Raw genomic sequence first — 19,015 nt, 5'->3', positions numbered from 1 at the left:
TATATTCATCAGTGATATTGGTCTGTAATTTTCTTTTTTTGTAGTATCTTTGTCTGGTTTTGGTATCAGGGTGATGGTGGCCTCAGAGAATGAGTTTGGGAGTGTTCCTTCCTCTGCAATTTTTTGGAAGAGTTTGAGAAGGATGGGTGTTAGCTCGTCTCTAAATGTTTGATAGAATTCACCTGTGAAGCCTTCTGGTCCTGGACTTCTGTTTGTTGGAAGATTTTTAATCACACTTTCAATTTCATTACTTGTGATTGGTCTGTTCATATTTTCTATTTCTTCCTGGTTCAGACTTGAAAGGTTATAACTTTCTAAGAATTTGTTCGTGTCTTCCAGGTTGTCCATTTTATTGGCATAGAGTTGCTTGTAGTTGTCTCTTAGGATGCTTTGTATTTCTGCGGTGTCTGTTGTAACTTCTTTTTCCTTTCTAATATTATTGATTTGAGTCCTCTCCCTCTTTTTCTTGATGAGTCTGGCTAATGCTTTATCAATTTTGTTTAACTTCTCAAAGAACCAGCTTTTAGTTTTATTGATCTTTGCGATTGTTTTCTTTGTTTCTATTTCATTTATTTCTGCTCTGATCTTTATGATTTCTTTCCTTCTGCTAACTTTGGGTTTTGTTTGTTCTTCTTTCTCTAGTTCCTTTAGGTGTAACGTTAGATTGTTTATTTGAGATTTTTTTGTTTCTTGAGGTAGGCTTGTATAGCTATGAACTTCCCTCTTAGAACAGTGGGATGCTTTTGCGGCATCCCATAGGTTTTGGATCGTCGTGTTTTCTTTTTTTTTTTTGGATCGTCGTGTTTTCATTGTCATTTGTCTTAGGTATGTTTTGATTTCCTCTTTGATTTTTTCAGTGATCTCTTGGTTATTTAGTAACGTACTGTTTAGCCTCCATGTGTTTGTGTTTTTTACAGGTTTTTCCCTGTAATTCATTTCTAATCTCATAGCACTGTGGTCAGAAAAGATGCTTGATATGATTTTAATTTTCTTAAATTTCCTGAGGCTTGATTTGTGACCCAAGATGTGATCTATCCTAGAAAATGTTCCGTGCACACTTGAGAAGAAAGTGTAATCTGCTGTTTTAGGATGGAATGTCCTACAAATATCAATTAAATCTATCTGGTCTATTGTGTCATTTAAAGCTTGTGTTTCCTTATTAATTTTCTCTTTGGATGATCTATCCATTGGTGTAAGTGAGGTGTTCAAGTCCCCCACTATTACTGTGTTACTGTTGATTTCCTCTTTTAGAGCTGTTAGCAGTTGCCTTTTGTATTGAGGTTCTCCTATGTTGGGTGCATATATATTTATAATTGTTATATCTTCTTCTTGGATTGATCCCTTGATCATTACGTAGTGTCCTTCCTTGTCTCTTGTAACATTCTTTATTTTAAAGTCTATTTTATCTGATATGAGTATTGCTACTCCAGCTTTCCTTTGATTTCCATTTGCATGGAATATCTTTTTCCATCCCCTCACTTTCAGTCTGTATGTGTCCCTAGGTCTGAAGTGGGTCTCCTGTAGATAGCATATAGATGGGTCTTGTTTCTGTATCCTTTCAGCAACCCTGTGTCTTTTGGTTGGAGCATTTAATCCATTCACTTTTAAGGTAATTATCGATATGTGTGTTCCTATGACCATTTTCTTAATTGTTTTGGGTTTGTTTTTGTAGGTCCTTTTCTTCTCTTGTGTTTCCCACTTAGAGAAGTTCCTTTAACATTTGTTGTAGAGCTGGTTTGGTGGTGCTGAATTCTCTTAGCTTTTGCTTGTCTGTCAAGCTTTTGATTTCTCCATCGAATCTCAATGAGATCCTTGCTGGGTAGAGTAATCTTGGTTGTAGGTTCTTCCCTTTCATCACTTTAAGTATATCATGCCACTCCCTTCTGGTTGGTAGAGTTTCTGCTGAGAAATCATCTGTTAAACTTATGGGAGTTCCCTTGTATGTTATTTGTCATTTTTCCCTTGCTGCTGTCAATAATTTTTCTTTAATTTTTGCCAATTTGATTACTATGTGTCTCGGTGTGTTTCTCCTTGGGTTTCTCCTGTATGGGACTCTCTGTGCTTCCTGGACTTGGGTGGCTATTTCCTTTCCGATGTTAGGGAAGTTTTGGACTATAATCTCTTCAATATCTTCTCGGGTCCTTTCTCTCTCTCTTCTCCTTCTGGGACCTGTATAATGTGAACGTTGTTGTGTTTAATGTTGTCCCAGAGGTCTCTTAAGCTGTCTTCATTTCTTTTCATTCTTTTGTCTTTATTCTGTTCCGCAGCAGTGAATTCCACCATTCTGTCTTCCAGGTCACTTATCCGTTCTTTTGCCTCAGTTATTCTATTGATTCCTTCTAGTGTGTTTTTTTTTTCAGTTATTGTATTGTTCATCTCTGTTTGCTTGTTCTTGAATTCTTCTAGATCTCTGTTAAATATTTCTTGCATCTTCTCGATCTTTGCCTCCATTCTTTTTCTGATGTCCAGGATCATCTTCACTATCATTATTCTGAATTCTTTTTCTGGAAGGTTGCCTATCTCCATTTCATTTAGTTGTTTTTCTGGGATTTTATCTTGTTCCTTCATCTGGTACATAGCCCTCTGCCTTTTCATGTTGTCTGTCTTTCTGTGAATATGGTTTTTGTTCCACAGGCTGCAGGATTGTAGTTCTTCTTGCTGCTGCTGTCTGCCCTCTGGTGGATGAGGCTATCTAAGAGGCTTGTGGAAGTTTCCTGATAGGAGGGACTGGTGGTGGGTAGAGCTGGCTGTGGCATTGGTGGGCAGAGCTCAGTAAAACTTTAATCTGCTTGTCTGCTGATGGGCGGGTCTGGGTTCCCTCCCTGTTAGTTGTTTGGCCTGAAGCCACCCAACACTGGAGCCTACCCAGGCTCTTTGGTGGGGCTAATGGCAGACTCTGGGAGGGCTCATGCCAAGGAATACTTCCCAGAACTTCTGCTGCCAGTGTCCTTGTCCCTTGGTGAGCCACAGCTGCCCCCCGCCTCTGCAGGAGACCTTCCAACACTAGCAGGTAGATCTGGTTCAGTCTCCTATGGGGGTCACTGCTCCTTCCCCTGGGTCCCAATGCACACACTACTTTGTGTGTGCCCTCCAAGAGTGGAATCTCTCTTTCCCCCAGTCCTGCCAAAGTCCTGCAATCAAATCCCACTAGCCTTCAAAGTCTGAGTCTCTAGGAATTCCTCCTCCCATTGCCAGACCCCCAGGTTGGGAAGCCCGACGTGGGGCTCAGAACCTTCACTCCAGTGGGTGGACTTCTGTGGTATAAGTGTTCTCCAGTTTGTGAGTCACCCACCCAGCAGTTATGGGATTTGATTTTATTTGGATTGCGCCCCTCCTACTGTCTCATTGTGCCTTCTCCTTTGTCTTTGCATGTGGGGTATCTTTTTTGGTGAGTTCCAGTGTCTTCCTGTCGATTTTCTGCAGTTAGTTGTGATTCCAGTGTTCTCGAAAGAGGGAGTGAGAGCATGTCCTTCTATTCTGTCATGTTGAACCAAATCTGACTACAGTTTTAAGCAGAATTATGCACTGAGGCCAAAATTCATCAATGACCAATTGCTTTTTTATCAACTTTGTTGAGATATAATTCATGTACAAGATCAGTGGCCAATTTTAAAGTAGTTCTTTAAAACTTAAAAAATTTTTTTTTTCTTTTTTGGATTTAGTTTCAGGAGGAAGGAAGTTGACTGGTAAATCCAGACATTCTGGGTGGAGAATTTTTGGTGAAATTCCCTATAAGTGAACCAGCAGCTGCCTTCAGGGTTTGATAAAGGCCTCAGTGTTTGGAACACTGTGGGGTTCCTTATCCCCATCTCCAGCTCTTTCTGGCTGGGTCCGGGTGGGTGTGAGAAGTGGTCACTGAAGCGACAGGAGTTGGGTGGAAATGCAAAGTGGGTGTGAAAGCATGAGGTGTACAAGGTGGCAGAGCTGAGCCCAAATCACATCACTGCCTCTCACTTGCTGTGCAAGCTGTACCAAGCCCCTGGGCATCTCTGAGCGTGCCTCAGTCTCCTCATCTGTAGAATGGCATCTGTCAGAAAACTGAGGTTTAAATAGCTAATGAGGGAACTTCCCTCATGGTGCAGTGGTTAAGAATCTGCCTGCCAATACTGGGGACACGAGTTCGAGCCCTGGTCCAGGAAGATCCCACATACCGTGGAGAAACTAAGCCTGTGGGCCACAACTACTGAGCCTGCACTCTAGAGTCCGCGAGCCACAGCTACTGAAGCCCTCATGCTGCAACTACTGAAGCCCATGCTCTGCAGCAAGAGAAGCCACTGCAATGAGAAGCCCACTCACCATAGTGAAGAGTAGCCCCTGCTCACTGCAAGTAGAGAAAGCCCGTGCACAGCAACGAAGACCCAATGCAGCCATAAAGAAATAAACTAAATAAATAAATAAATAAATAAATAAATAAATAAATAAATAAATAAATAAGTTAATGCACCCAAAGCACCTGCACTGGGGCCTGAACATGGTAGGCACTTAATCAAATCTAATATTGTTCTTACAAGGCTAGAAACTTGCCAACCCTCCACTCCCTGGATCTGCACTCTTCACCATGCTGTGCTCACTGCCCATTTCTAACTACCCGGGTGGCTCCCCCAGGCTCTACCTGAGAGCTGTCACCCTGTGTTGTGACCCCAAGGCCCCGACCCACTTGTCTCTGAGCCCTACCTGGTTTTTCAAGCTCTGGATCTCTCTCTGTTGGGCATCGTCCTCTTCATGCAGAACCTGAAACTTGGGCGGGATCACCCTCTCCTTCTGCCTGGAGGCGGCTGTTTCCAACAGCTTCTGCCTCAGGTTGGCCACTTGGTTCTGCAGGCTTGCTATCACGGTGTCTTTGTATTTAGATTCAAGTTCAAAATCGGAGAGACGGCTGACTTCTTTTCCCAGCAGCAGAATTATTTCATCCTGGGTGGAGGCCAGATGGGAAATTTACTAGGTGTGGGTCTGGGTGTAAGGCTGAGCCCATTTAAAGAAAGACAGGAAAAATAGGGTATCATTCTTTGGGAAGGTGAGGGCAGGCAGGGAGGGAAAAAGCAGACTTTCAAGGCTATCTCTGTCACTTGGAAAATCTCATAGAGACAAGAATTGGGTTAAAATGATGTACTTGTATATAGACTCCTGTAATGGATGTCTGTACCTCACAGGTACGGAAACTTTCCTTTCCCCGAGAATTAGACTTTCATATTAAGAACAACCATTCCACTTGGGAGCTTTTGTTGCTAGAAAGTTTACTTAGAATGTTTTCATTTATAATATTCAGCCTAGCAAACTGGGGACCTAGGAAAGGTAGTTAGGAATACAACATTCTGTTTGACCACATTCTGCCTATAATGAGGGTTATTTTTTTTAACTTAAAACATTCTGAAATATTTGTTTTCCCTTTCCTCTCTTCTAATATTTCCTGCCTCTTTTGGCTATTCATGTATGAATTTTTTCCAGGTAACTCAATCTGAAAAGTAAATGAGACAGGAAGAGTGATTTATTTGCATGGGCTCATGTCAACTTTCGGCTGGAAAAACAAAATTGCTGGTAGACTTTACCCACAGGTATAATTAACCCTGTCCTCCATCTCTCCAGTGAAAAAGCTCTGCAGCCAAAGAATTGGCTAGGTTTTCCAAAAAAGGAAAAAAAAATCCCCCAAACTTCTCACCAGACGTTATCAATAAAATGTCAGAAAAACTGAAGAAGAAGAAGAAGAAAAAATTCCCCAGAGGCCTTTTCCAAAGCAGTCACAGGAGGAGGTAAACGGGCCATTTCTGGGCCAGCTCATTTCCAGGAGAGCTGTCCAGTCAGCCTCACGACCTACTAGCTCCGTGACCTGGGGAAGGACAGGGTCTCGCTCATGAGAAAGCCTGTCTGACATTGCCAGCTGCTGCCAGGGGCCTTCCTTTGGGTCCTTGTGAAAGTTGGTGGCAAAACTTCAAGAGAGAGCATCAGACATATTCCCTACTCCTGGGCAGTTTCCCCTGTTTCACCCTGTTATGACCAGCCAGGTGCTTATTCATTTTTCGTGCAACAAACATTCATCGGGCAGCAACTAAGTGCCAGGCCCTGTGCCAGTGCTGGAATATAAGAAGTTTGCAGAGGGCAGTGGACAGCTGTGGGTTCTGCTTTCCTGGCGAGGGTCCCGTTGCCCTTCTGGAGGGAGCGCTCCTCCTTCCATGGGGTCTGGGTAGGACTGTCATCCATGCGCCCCGCTCCTTCCTGTCCCACCTCCCCGTGTGCATGTGGCCCAAGCTGGTCAATCAGAGATTTCACACATCGATTTCAGAGGGAGAGGATCTTGCCTTCTTTTGGATCATAAACTTTAAATATGTAGGCTTGTTGGCCTGAGTTTGTCTTTTCTAACACACAAAGCCAGCCTTATGTAGAAAGCCAGACTCTGAGGGAAACAGAGGGGAGAGGTTGGTAGTGGGGAGGTGTTCTGATGACATTATTCAAGCTCCTGGATCTAGCCATACCTGAAGCTAGTGGCCCTTTCAATTTTCCAATAAGATGAGCTAATCAATGCTCTCCCTCAAGCTAATTTGTTTATTGTCACTTGAAGGAGTCCTGGCAAGTCAGGGTAGAAACGGCTTATAAATAGAAAGAATTATTTCTATTATAAATAGAAAAAAATATAAATGGCTTATAAAAATTTTCTATAAATAGAAAAAATTACAGTGGTTCCACTATATTTCCAAGTTAAAATTGAGGCAGGTTGAAAAATGGCTACAAATACTTTGCAGTTTTGCCATTTGGTCTATTTCCCCACCCTCTAGTCTGGGCTGGCCCCGTGACTTGCTTTAACCAACGGAATGGAGTGGAAGTGATGCTGCATGATCTCCAGGCAAGTTCTTACAGGCTGTGCAGCTTCTGCTCTGGCACCCTGGGAACCCTGAGACCACCGTGCTCTTATGAAAAGCCACATGCTGAAAGGAGCCCACCAGTCCAGGCGTCCTGGCTAAGGCCCTAGATGTGGGAAGGAGGCCGATGGAGACTGACCACCAGACTGGCCAAGCCAGCGGCTGACTGAGGCCGCATGAGTGAGGCCAGGGGACGCGAGCAAAGGAACCTTCCAGGTCAACCCATAGATTCTGCGGAATAACGAATTGCTGTTTGAAGCCGCTAAGTTTTGGGGTGGCTTGTTACACAGCGATAAATACAGAATCTGTGCGTGGCTTCTCGCCTTTCTGCAACATTTTTCAGAGTCTGGTCCCAGGATGCCTGGGTTGGAACCCCCTGCCTCCTGAAGGTTTGGATTTCCGTGTCTGACAAGAACCCCAGGTAGGTCTGCTCCTCACAAACTCTGAGAATTGCTGCAGGAGCAGGCCCTGGCCCTGAAGGAAAGCGAGATATTATAGACTGCTTCTTTTAGAGTAACTTTCAGGTCGTGTCTAAGTGGGGAGAAATTGACCTGGGCCCTTCCCAGGATGGCTTGAATCCACCTGTTCTGCTCGCATCCCTGCTTTAAAACTCTCTGGCTCTTTAACGAGTCTCTTGGCCCAGGCCTCCCTGACTTCAGGGCTCACTTCCTCCTGCTAGGAACGTGTTTTTGCATCACTGTTCCATCACTGAAGGTTGATCAAGTGATTACTGTGTGGGAGTTAGAAGTACCCGCTGAGAAGCTAACCAGACCTGGGTTTGAATCCTAACACTGCTCCTTGCATTGGACAGCCTTGAACACATTACTGAACCTCTCTGAGCTTCGGTTTCCTCATCTGCAAAGTGAGGGTGATAAAATCTATTTTGAAGATGGTGAAGATTAACGAGCTAATAAATGTCAAGTGCACAGGACATGGCCCAGCACACAGTAGGTGCTCAGTACTTGTAGTTGTAGATGTTATTTGGGATAAAATGAGCAGTGGCCAAACCTGGCTGAATGTCTTGGGAGGAAGAGGTGGTTTCTTGGAAGTAGGAAAAAGGGACAGTCCTTGAGACACAGAGAACAAGAGGCAGTGGCAATCTCTCCATGGTCCCTCTTGCTGCTGTAGCTCTGTGCTTCCCCGAGACCCCTCACCTTATCGTACTGAGCCAGGTCCTGGTCCAGAAAAATTTCTCTGTAGGGCTCTGCCCCAGGAATTTCCTCGGCCACTGATTGTTCCGACAGTTCCGCCGCGTTGGTCCACACTAACACACAAGATCAACAGAGAATGCAGAGGAGACTGTGAGTTTCCCCAAAGACTTAAAGAATATTTTCAGATTAACCTTCACATTCATGAGACTTATGCACTGAAAGCATTGCAGGAGGACGGGAAAGGGTAAGAGCTGCCTCATTTCTCTTCCCCAGCATTAACTGCACTGATGCACTGTGGTGTGTCTCTTTCCAGACTTTTTTCTATGCCGCAAAAGAGCTGAGGACCTTGGGCAAGTCTTTTGCTCTCTCTAAGCCTTCGTTTCCACATACATAATTTAGGATCACTGATAGTCTCTGCTATAAAGGGCTATCTGGAGATTAAATAGAATAATGATATAGAGCAGGGGTAGGCAAACTATGGCCCTGCGGCCAAATCTGGCCTTCTGCCTATTTTTGTAAATAAAGTTTTATTGCAACACAGACACAGTGATTCATGTACATATTATTTATGGCTGCTTCCCAGCTACAAAGGCAGAGCTGAGTAGTTGCAGCAGAGACCATGTGACCCACAAATCCTAAAGTATTTACTATCTGGCTCTTTACAGGAAAAGTTTGCTGACCCCTCATGTAGAGCATTTAGCACTAAACGTTAGCTATATATTTTTTATTGCAATCATATCTTTTCAAAAAACAAAAGTGCATTTACATGACAGAGATTCTTATCCAGCTTACTTTTCAGCTAACAATATCAAAAACATCTTCCCATGTCAGTATTTGAGGCTGTACTGGGGTCTTTTCAAGAGTAGCATTGTGGTCCACTGTACAAGTGTGCCAAACGTGTTTAACTAGGATCCACTTGATAGACATATAAGCTTTCCTAATTTTTTTCTTATTTACCCCAATATTACAAGGCCTGTTTATATGACTTTTCGGGAGTATGGCATTGTGTTTGGGGGTCCCACTCTGTATCACATCAGACATCTCGCAATTCACTCACATCAACACTGAATCCATTGTTTTTTATTGGTGTAGAAACGTTTGTAAAGATTTCTATAATTCTACTTGTGAGATCACTTGGGCCCAAGCAGCGTATTTTAAATTTCCAAGTGACTATAGTTTCTGGACAGTCAATGCACATTCTTATCTTCTTGTGAAGTGAGAAACTGAACAAATTGTTTTCAGTGGTGATGAAACTTTAATGAGTATTAACATTAATGATGAATGAAGCACGCACTGTCATGTTTGTGGACATTCATCATTTATTCATTTTGCTTCTGCATTTTTTATTTATGCATTTTAGAGTCAAAGATTCCTGCCCCCCAGCCAGGTCTCAAACCTGTTTGTGGACCCCAGAACCTCTAGTGGACAGAGCTGATGGCCTGTGGTGCCCGGAGAATGCACAGCCTTGCGTGTTGAATGAGCAGCCCTGGCCACAGTGTTTCCTGGGGCGCGAGGAACACAAGGGCCTGGAACTTCAGCAGCTGCCCACTTTCTCTCCCTCCACCTCCGCAACTAGGTCCATGATTAGAAAACTTTTATTTGAAGCTCACTGCCCCCATCTGACTCTCTTGGATCCTGAGCAGCTAAGTCCTAACTGACTACAGCAGCAGTGCCTGATAGAGAAATAAGGGGAGCTACAGAATGCAATTTTCAATTTTCTAGTAGTCACGTTAAAAAGGTAAAAAGAAGAGATGAATATTTTAATGATCAATTTTATTTAACCCAATACATTAAAAAAACATCATTTCAACACGTAACCGACAAAAAATATGGAGATATTTTATATTCTTTTTCTTCGAGGCATGAAGCCTTTGAAATCTGGGGTTTATTTTACACTGATTGTGCATCTCAATTTGGAAACTGAATTTTCAGGAGGAAGACTTGATCTGTTTTCAGATTCCTCAAGAAATCGGCTCCCACTGGAGGAAGGTACTGCCTTGCCTGTGTCCCCAGGGAGGGCCTCGGGGTCTGACCCTAACTGGGCCCCTGTCCAGTCTCAGCTTAGAGCTCTGGCGTCTGATGCCATCTCTAGGGGTGACTCCGGCTGCCTCTGCGACCCTGTCGTGGCTGTCTTGAGGGACGCTTCCCTGCAAGATGATGGCCGGAGGGGGGACTTCATCAAACTTACAGAACAGGCTGATCGATGGGGTTCCTTTACTGGGGAAGGTGTGTTTACTCAAAGTCTTTGTGGGTCTAGAATTTGCTCTGAGACTCGCTTTCCTTACACCCAGGAAGGGAGGTGCTGGAGCAGGTACCCCTCACCCGCCCCAAACTTCTTTACCGGCTACTGTTATTTATCAGAAAGAACCTAAGGGCCATGTATGAAGAAACTGGCTTAACTCTAGCTGCTGGATCCTTCGGCGGTCCCAGTGGGGAGAAGCCCCAGGGAGGGTCGGGAGGGCTGGGGCGGTGGGACGGCGGATATGGGGATGCAGGCACTTTAAGAATTTTCGTGCATGATCTGTTGGCCAAATGGCAGGGGAGTTACTTTAATATTTTAACAACCCCCAGCTGTCCTGGTGCACTCCAATAATCACCAGTCTGCAGCAGGGGCAGTATGTGTGCACCTGGACTGTGTCTTTCAGACATTGTAAGTTGTAAATAAAAGTTAAATAACAATCATGGTTAGGTAATAACTTAAATTTTAATAATTTAAAATTTTAATATTAAAATTTTAAATTATTAAAATTTAAATTTTAAATGTTAAAATTTTAAATTATTAAAATTTAAATTTTAAATATTAAAATTTTAAATAATTTAATATTTACTGAATGTTTGCTATGCACTAGGCACTGTGCTCAGCACTTACAGGCAGGATACGATTTCGTCTTCATAACAACCCAGTGACATAGGCATTATTATTCCCATCTCCATTTTATATGTGAGAGATATGAGGCACAGAGACATCAAGTCACCTGCTCAAGGACACACAGCTGGTAAGTGGTAGAGTCAAGGGATGAACCTAAGTTTGTTGGATTCAGAGCCTATGCTTTTAACCACTGTGCAGTCAATGTATTGAAGTGGGAACATGTTTATGACATATTATTGAATTTTAAAAATCAGGTAGGGAATTCCTTGGCAGTTCAGTGGTTAGGATTCTGTGCTTCCACTGCAGGGGGCACAGGTTCCATCCCTGGCTGGGGAACAAAGATCCTGCAAGCTGAGCGGCACGGCCAAAAAAAGAAAAAAAAAGAAGGTTACCTATGTTAGGTTCATATGATCCCATTATTGGGAAAATATATATATATATATATATATATATATATATATATATATATATATGAATCAAGATGCTATTTTAATAAATCACTCCACATATTTTCTTTTCTCAGTAATTCTTCCCCACCTCCCATGAGCTTTTGCCATTAACATTTGGCCTTGGAGCTGACGTTTTATTGCCTTGTGGTAAAGGAAGGATGAGTATTAACTAGAACAGGGTGATTTTTCCCCCAGGCAAAATGATGTTTTGATTTTTGACAATGTCTGGAGACATTTTTGAGTACCACAGTTAGGGGTGGTGGTGGTGGTGGTGTTGCTACTGGTATCTCTGGTGGGTAGGAGTCAGGGATGCTGCTAAACATTCTACAGTGGACAGGACAGATCCTACAACAAGGAGTTATGCGACCCACATGTCACTGTGCCAAGATTGAGAAACCCTGACCTGATCTGCAGTAAATAAATCCTTGGCTTTGGGTTTTCAAATAGAATTTTTCAAGTCTAAAGCAAGGTGACAGTCTAACAGTAAACCAATTTAATTGGAAGAGCCCAGCTTTGCTAAGAGAGGAAAGAGCTTTCTCGGAACCGTTAAAAAGAGGTGTTTTCTGTCAAGAGACAGCATGGAGGACTGGAGCACAGAGTTTTCTCTAAAGCGTGGAGTAGAGAGGCCCAGACACAAAGGAACTCCCCATGACACGGGAAGAAAGTCCTTTTCTGAGGACGGGGAGAGAGTCAGGGGAACGAGGGCAAATGTTTGGAAACATGAGACCTGGCTGAGAGGCTGAGGAGATAGAGCCCAGGTAGATGTGAGGGACTCTAAGCCATACGACTCATCCTTCATTTCTCCAGGGGGGATGCAAGTCCTTTAGAGAAGCCCCAAGTTCAACATGGCACTGGAGAAACCGGTGATTACAGTGGAAAAATTTAAATGGCGGAGTGAAAAAAAGAAAAGAAACAGCCCATGTGCCATGTGTCCAAAGGACGCATTAAAAAACAACCCCCAAAACCCTGTATATATGTTCATAAAACAGAACATGATCCATACAACAAAATGAATGAATCTCAGAAATACTATGCTGAGTGAAAAAAGCCTTCCACAAAGGAACATGTACTACATGCTTCTGTGTACTTGAGATTCTAGAACAGGAATATCTAATCCCTGGCGGGAAAAGAGTTCAGAAGAGTGGGTGCCTCTGGGGCCTGGGGCTGGGAATTGACTGGGGAGGGACATGAGGGAACTTTCTGGGGTGATGGTAATGTTCCATATCTTGATAGGAGTTTGGGTTACATAGGTGTACACGACCATCAAAACTCAATGAGCACACTCAAGATCTACACCTTTCATGGTGTGGTAGCCAGTCTCCAAGATGGCCCCACTGATTCTTGTCTCCTGGTATTCAGACCCTTGCATCATCCTCTCCAATACTGGATGGACTTTATATTAGTTAGCTGGGGCTGCCATAACAAAACACCACAGGAGGTCTTAACAAAAGAAATTCATTTTCTCACAGTTCTGGAGGCTGGAAGTCCAAGATCAAGGTGTGGGCAGGGTTAGGCCTCTCTCCTTGGCTTGCAGACGGCCACCTTCCTGCTGTGTCCTCACATGCCCTTTTCTCTGTGCACGTGCATCCCTGGCGTCTCTCTCTCTCTTCTTACAAGGACACCAGCCCTTGGATTAGGGCCCACCCAATCATCTCATTTTAACTTACTCATCTATTTAAATACACTATCTCCAAATATGGTCACATTCTGTGATATTGGGATTGTGGCCTCAGCATATGAATTTTGGGGGAATGCAATTCAGTCCGTAACAAAGCTTCTCTATGTAACCAAGGATATTGCAGAAATGACACAGTTTGATTCCTGAGGTTAGATCATAAAAGACATTGCAGCTTCTGCCTCACTCTCTAGGACCACTTGTCTGGAGGAGCTGGCAGCTTGAGGATACTCAAGCAACGTATGGAGAGGTCCACTTAGTGAAGAACTGAGGCCTCTTACCAAAAGCCATGTGAGTGAACCATCGTAGAGATGGGTCCTCCAGCCCCAGACAAGCCTCCAGAGGACCACAGCCCCAGCCAACACCATTACTGCAACCTCATGAAAAATCCTGAGCAAGAATCACCCAGCTAAGCCATTTCCAAATTCCTGACTCAGAGAAACTATGAGATAATAAATGTTTACTGTTGTTTTAGGCCATTACATCCTGCAGTAATTTGTTATGCAACAATAAGTAGCAAATACAGGTTTGGGCACCAGGAGTGGTGGAAAATTTAACAAAAACCCTACAATGTGGAGTGGTTTGGGATGGAACAGTGGCCAGAAGCTGGAGGACTTTGGCCAAGAGTCTTTGAGAAAGCCTGAATAGTCTTAGTAGAAGCCCGATGGCCTTTGAGGAGGCCGTGAGGGAAGGGTTCCAGGAAAGTGAGGAAAATGTTACTGGGGTTAAGGGATCCTTGTTAGGTGGTGGCAGAAGGTTTCCTAACACGTTGCCTGTGGTCATGAGGAAGGTAGAAAATGTTTGTGATGAGGCTGAGTGGTCAAGCTAAAGAGAGTCCCAGACAGAGTCTTGGAAGGTGCTGCCTGGTTACTTCTTGCTACTTATAGTGAAATGTGAGGGGGAGAGACAGTTAAAGGAAGGGCTGTTAAACCAGGGCAATGCTCTGGGCTTGAAAATTCCCTGCCTCTCCAGGCGGCAAATGAAATGTAAGAAACAGGTTCTGGGCAAAGATCAAATCAAGGGCGCTCTCAAGAAAACACAGTCTAGAGAAGAAGCTGAGGGTGTGGTTGTAAAATGCTTTGTTAAGAATACACATCCAGGGCAGTGTCCAAGAGAACCCTTTGGTCAAAGAACTGGGCTTCTAAGAAGCTTCGGTCCTTTGTCAGTCTTTGCAGAAGCCCATGGTGGAAGGGCTTGTGACAAAAATATCTGTGGGCGTGGGTTTTGCCTAATAGGATGAACCCCAATAAGAAGCACTGCCAACTCAGACTGACAGAGACCCACAAAAGTCAAAGAAGCGTCTGGACCCCCAAGCTTCTACAGGCAGGAAGCAGGCTATAAAACTATGCAGCCACATCCATGGGACACCTTTCCTAGGAAAGGGAGGACGACTCAGAAGGCGGAACTCAGGGACCAGCGGGCAGAGCCAAGAGCCCTGGAAAGTCATTTCTGGCCAAGAGTTGGACTGAAGCCCAGTCAAGGAACTGCCGATATTTTCCCAGCTGGACTTCAGAAGTGCTTTGTGCCAGTGACTCCTGTGTGTTTCCTGTTTTTCTTCTTTTGGAAGAAGAGGAGTGTAGGTAGCAGTTATGCTATGTCTGTCCCACCAATATGTGCTGGGTGTGTGAGGGACAGACACTTTGTTCAGAGGTCTTCAGATTCTTGGAAGTAGTACTTGATGAGCTGAACTTAAGGTACTACACCCATGAGCCCCATCTGTACCTGGACTTGATTTAGACGAGATTCTTGAATTTGAGCCGATGCTCTTACTGGGGTGAGATTTTGGGGGGCCTCGGGAGAGAGGAGGAGGAGTGTGAATCATTGAGGACCCGAGGGCAGGCTGTGGTAGCCAGCCTCCAAGATGACTGCTGATAATCCCCGCCTCCTGGTCTTCAGGCCCGTGTGTAGTCTTCTCCCACACTGGAGGGTGACACCCTGTGTAACCAGCAGGATATTGCAGCAATGACAGAGCATGACTTCTGAGGCTTAGTCATAAGAGATGTTGCCATTTCCATCTTGTCCTCCAGGATCACTTGCTCAGGAGGAGCAGCTGCCGTGTCCTGAGAACGCTCGAGCCACTCTCTGGGGAGGCCCATGTGGTGAGGAGCCGGGGCCTCCTGCTGACAGCCATGTGAGCTCGCCGTCTTGGAAGTGGATCATCCGGCCCAGGTCAAGCCTTCAGATGACTGCAGCTTTACGAGGGACCCTGAGCCACAGCCGTCCTGCTAAGCTGCTGCCAAATTCCTGACCCACAGAAACCGTATAGATGATAACACATGTTTGATTTTTGCTTTAGGCTGCTACGTTTGGGGAGAATTCGTTATGCAATCATGATAACTAATACACACTGTGTGTTCATTTTACATGAAAGAGACAAAACATGTTGAATTCTAGTTAATGGTATATGTGCTAAAGCATTTATGGGGAGGACTACAGATGTGTGCTATTTATTTTGAAATGCATCCAAAAAATAAGATGGATTAATGCAGGACAAGAAGGATGGGTAGACAGAAATGTAATAAAGAGTACAGCAAAGTGTTAGCGGTAGAATTAGGAGGAGAGCTGTCTCTGTAAAATTCTTTTTGCTTTGCTGTATGTTTGAAAGTTTTCACATTAAAATGCTGGGGGGAAATGGCTGAGTAATTTCTTAACTTGGGTGGTTGGTACATGAGCATTCCTTAGATGATGATGATGATGATGTAAACTGCAGAGATACCTTTCATTTATTCCTTAGTCTGTATATTTCAGAATAATAACTATTATTTGAATGGCTGAGGGAAGTGACTAGGTGAGCGGTCCTGAGTGAGACCAGGGAAGGGTGTGGAGGCATCGAGAGACCTGGGGACTCAGAGGGGTCTGGGGCTGGGACGCAGAAAACAGAGAATGGGACCTTCATACCAGTGGCCACAGAAGAAACCTGGGAATCATGCCAGGGACTAAGTCGACCCAGCTACTCTGCCTGCAAGGCTGGCAAGGCCGAGAGGATGGTGACAGACAGGAAGTCTCCTCCCCAAATGCCATGAGGCCTTCTGCGGGGGAGGGGGGGAGAAGGACACCCTGATGGCTGTGTGTCCCCGAAGTGACCAGGCTGTGAGTGACAGTCACTGAGATACCCAGCCTTAAATTTGACTGAAAAGCGTTAGATTAGATTAGATTGAAAATATCACCTCTGGAGAAGTAATTTTCTCCATAAGCCTCAGTCTCCTCTTACCTGTAAAATGGTAATAAAATATTTAAAAACCTCCTAAGGCAAGAGGGATTTCAGTTACCAATATGTCTGTACATCTGAGTCGAAGTGTATAAGTTTAGATTCTGATACACATTCATATATATTCATATACACGTACAAACACACACACACAAACACACTCACCACAGAGGTACTGACGTGTGCAGATAGGCAGAGCACAGTCTTGGAGGAGTTTGTACCAAAAAGTCAACAGGGAGAATTCTGGTGATAAGGGTGACAGCTTATCTTTTACTGTTTTCTAACTTTCTGCTTATCCCAATTTTTTCACATTTGATTATGTTCTACTTCAGAACCAGAGAACATAAGCAAAAGCCAGAGAAAGACAAATATCATACCATATTGCTTATATGTGGAATCAAAAAAAGGTACAAATGAACTTATCTACAAAACAGAGATAGAGTTACAGATGTAGAAAATAAACTTATGGTTACCGGGAATAAGAGGGGGGAGGGATAAATTGGAAGAGAGGGATTGACATACACAATACTATACATAAAGGAGATAACTAAGAAGGACCTACTGGATAGCACAGGGAACTCTCCTCAATACTCTGTAATGGTGTATATGGGAAAAGAATCTAAAAAAGAGTGGATACATGTATATGTTGAACAGATTCAGTGTGCTGCATACCTGAAACTAACACAACACTGTAAATCAACTGCACCTCAATAAAAATTAAAAAAAAAAAAGGGAAAGCAGAAACTGAGACCCATCCTCCTAGCCAAAGACCCTCCCCTAAGCCGCCAAGGAAGCGCCCATGAGTACCTTGCCTGATGATGGGAACGCTGTGGGCGGCTCTGTCCACCTCGAAGGAGAACATCTTCTCGCTGGCACTCACGGGCCGCCTGTGGGAGGCTGGTGGGACCATTGGGGGCTCGGCGGACCCCTGCGACCAGCTCCTCTGCACTGGCGCTGGCCAGATGCCCGGGTAGAAGGGGGTCTGTGGTGGTGAGGGTGACTGGTTCAGTTGCTGGGTGGCCCAAGGTGGCTGTGGCCTTGGCCAAGGTGCTGGGCCCCGCAGCCATGGGAAGGAGACCTGCAGGGGAAGACAAGAGGGTCAGGGGAGGTTACGAGCAGCTGGGGTGGTCTTCACCTTTCTGTCCCGGCGACATAATTGCTGCCCTAGATTTCGGCGTATAAGTCACTTCTCCCAGGAAGCCCTCCCAGACTCTCCCCAAATTTGGGATGGCGGTCCCCACCATGGGTCACCTTGCACACTATCGCACCATCATTTATTGGGTGCAGCCTTCGTGCCAGGCACCCAGTCAAGAGATTCACATGCATTACCTCATTTAATACCCCTGATGCTCTGTGACGAGCCCGAGGCTGAGCAAGACCTAGTGACTTTCCCAGGATCACAGATTTGGCAGTGAGCGTCTGAGCTGGTACAACGCCACCTCTGAGCTCTGAGAGGCTGACAGCTTTTTGTCTACCTTGCTCAGCACCGTATCCTCAGCTCCTAGAATAAACCCTTGGCACATACAGAGTAGGTCTTTAAAACTGGTTGAAAGAATGAATGAACACATCTCCGAGATTCAAGCCCAGCTCTCCAGGATACACACATCCACACTGTGTGTCTCCCTGGCACTCCCATTCCACCTGTTCTCTGAAGCCGAGAGCTCTGGGGTGGCAGGCACCCCAACTGGCTCGCACCCCAACTGGCTCATTAACCTGTGATCCTCAACATCTGCCACATCTGATTCTTGGCAGACGCTCCGTAAATATCTATCTAGGGAACCTTTTTTCATCTGACCCAGCACAAGATGTCTGTAGCTACTTTCATTAGAGAGCACATCAAAATCCATCTACACCGGGAGAAGCAAATGCTGAGAGGTGCTGACACCTGGCTTTGTCTTGGTTAATGCTGTTGTGGCCGTCCCTCCCTGTGCCTAGTGCTTAAACCGTGACATCGTGAATGCTACCATTTACTGTAATTACTCACAGATTTCTCACCATAGCCCTGAAGGGGAGGAGCTCTCCTTATTCCTAGCTTACAAATGAGCCTTGGAGAGGTTAAGGACTTCACCAAGCTCAGGTGGTGGTGGAGAGGATGGTGGGACTGGGGTTCTGGAAAGCTCTTTCCCTCTCTGTCTCCCTCTCCCTTCTCTGCCCCGCCCCCAGTCTCTTGGCAGAAAAAAACACACTTTTCAAGTAAGGAGCTAAGTTCAAAGGTTTGCCGCCTGTGGCGGTCACGTTTCTCTTTCTGCAGACTGCAGACACATAATGAGAAACAGGACAGAATGCTTCCGAAATAGGAGCACTGGCAGACAGAACTTCCTATAGCTCCAGCTGCATTGTATTCAAGAGGAAGGTTCTCCACTCACTCAGGTTCCCAAACCAGTCTTTTAGCTACAGTCTTTCCCAGCCAAGTCAAGAATCCGGTGAATTCCCCTGAAGACTTTTTTGGAGTCAGGGAGAACACTGTTCGGGAAAATCAAACTCCAATTGCCTGGCGACACCTGGCCCAGCATTTATGATGACACTGGCCCCGATGAAACCTGTTTCGGGAACGGACTTGGCAGTGTTCCAGAACTCTGTTACCTTATGTGAAGATCCGAATTTCTCTCCACTGTGGGCACCTCGGTCTCCACCTAAGCTTTCTTCCTTTCTCTCCTTTCAGAAGCTGAGGTGTCCTGCTCCTGCCTTGCACTCACTTCTCCATCCATCCTATCCCTTCCCGTCCTCTCCTCTGGGGCTGTCTTGCCTCAATCATTCCTACAACCTTTCCTCATCGATTTAATAAAGATTTATCGAATGAAAGGGCTGCAGG

At 44.9% G+C, this 19,015-nt stretch overlaps 1 protein-coding gene across 1 annotated transcript in view; it reads right to left on the bottom strand.

Moving 5' to 3' along the window:
* LOC307063669 (forkhead-associated domain-containing protein 1-like) overlaps positions 1-19,015 on the bottom strand; it is a gene marked incomplete at both ends in the record, with an annotated part of 98,557 nt that overhangs the window by 45,627 nt on the left and 33,915 nt on the right. The window contains 3 exon segments of the mRNA XM_079719909.1: positions 4,675-4,911; positions 8,006-8,115; positions 17,011-17,281. Of these exon segments, the coding sequence (XP_079576035.1) occupies positions 4,675-4,911; positions 8,006-8,115; positions 17,011-17,281 (618 nt within the window).

The sequence above is a fragment of the Hyperoodon ampullatus genome (genome assembly GCF_949752795.1).
Source record: "Hyperoodon ampullatus genome assembly, chromosome: 2".
In the NCBI taxonomy this organism is placed as follows: domain Eukaryota; kingdom Metazoa; phylum Chordata; class Mammalia; order Artiodactyla; family Ziphiidae; genus Hyperoodon; species Hyperoodon ampullatus.
This window is presented reverse-complemented; position numbering and strand designations above follow the sequence as displayed.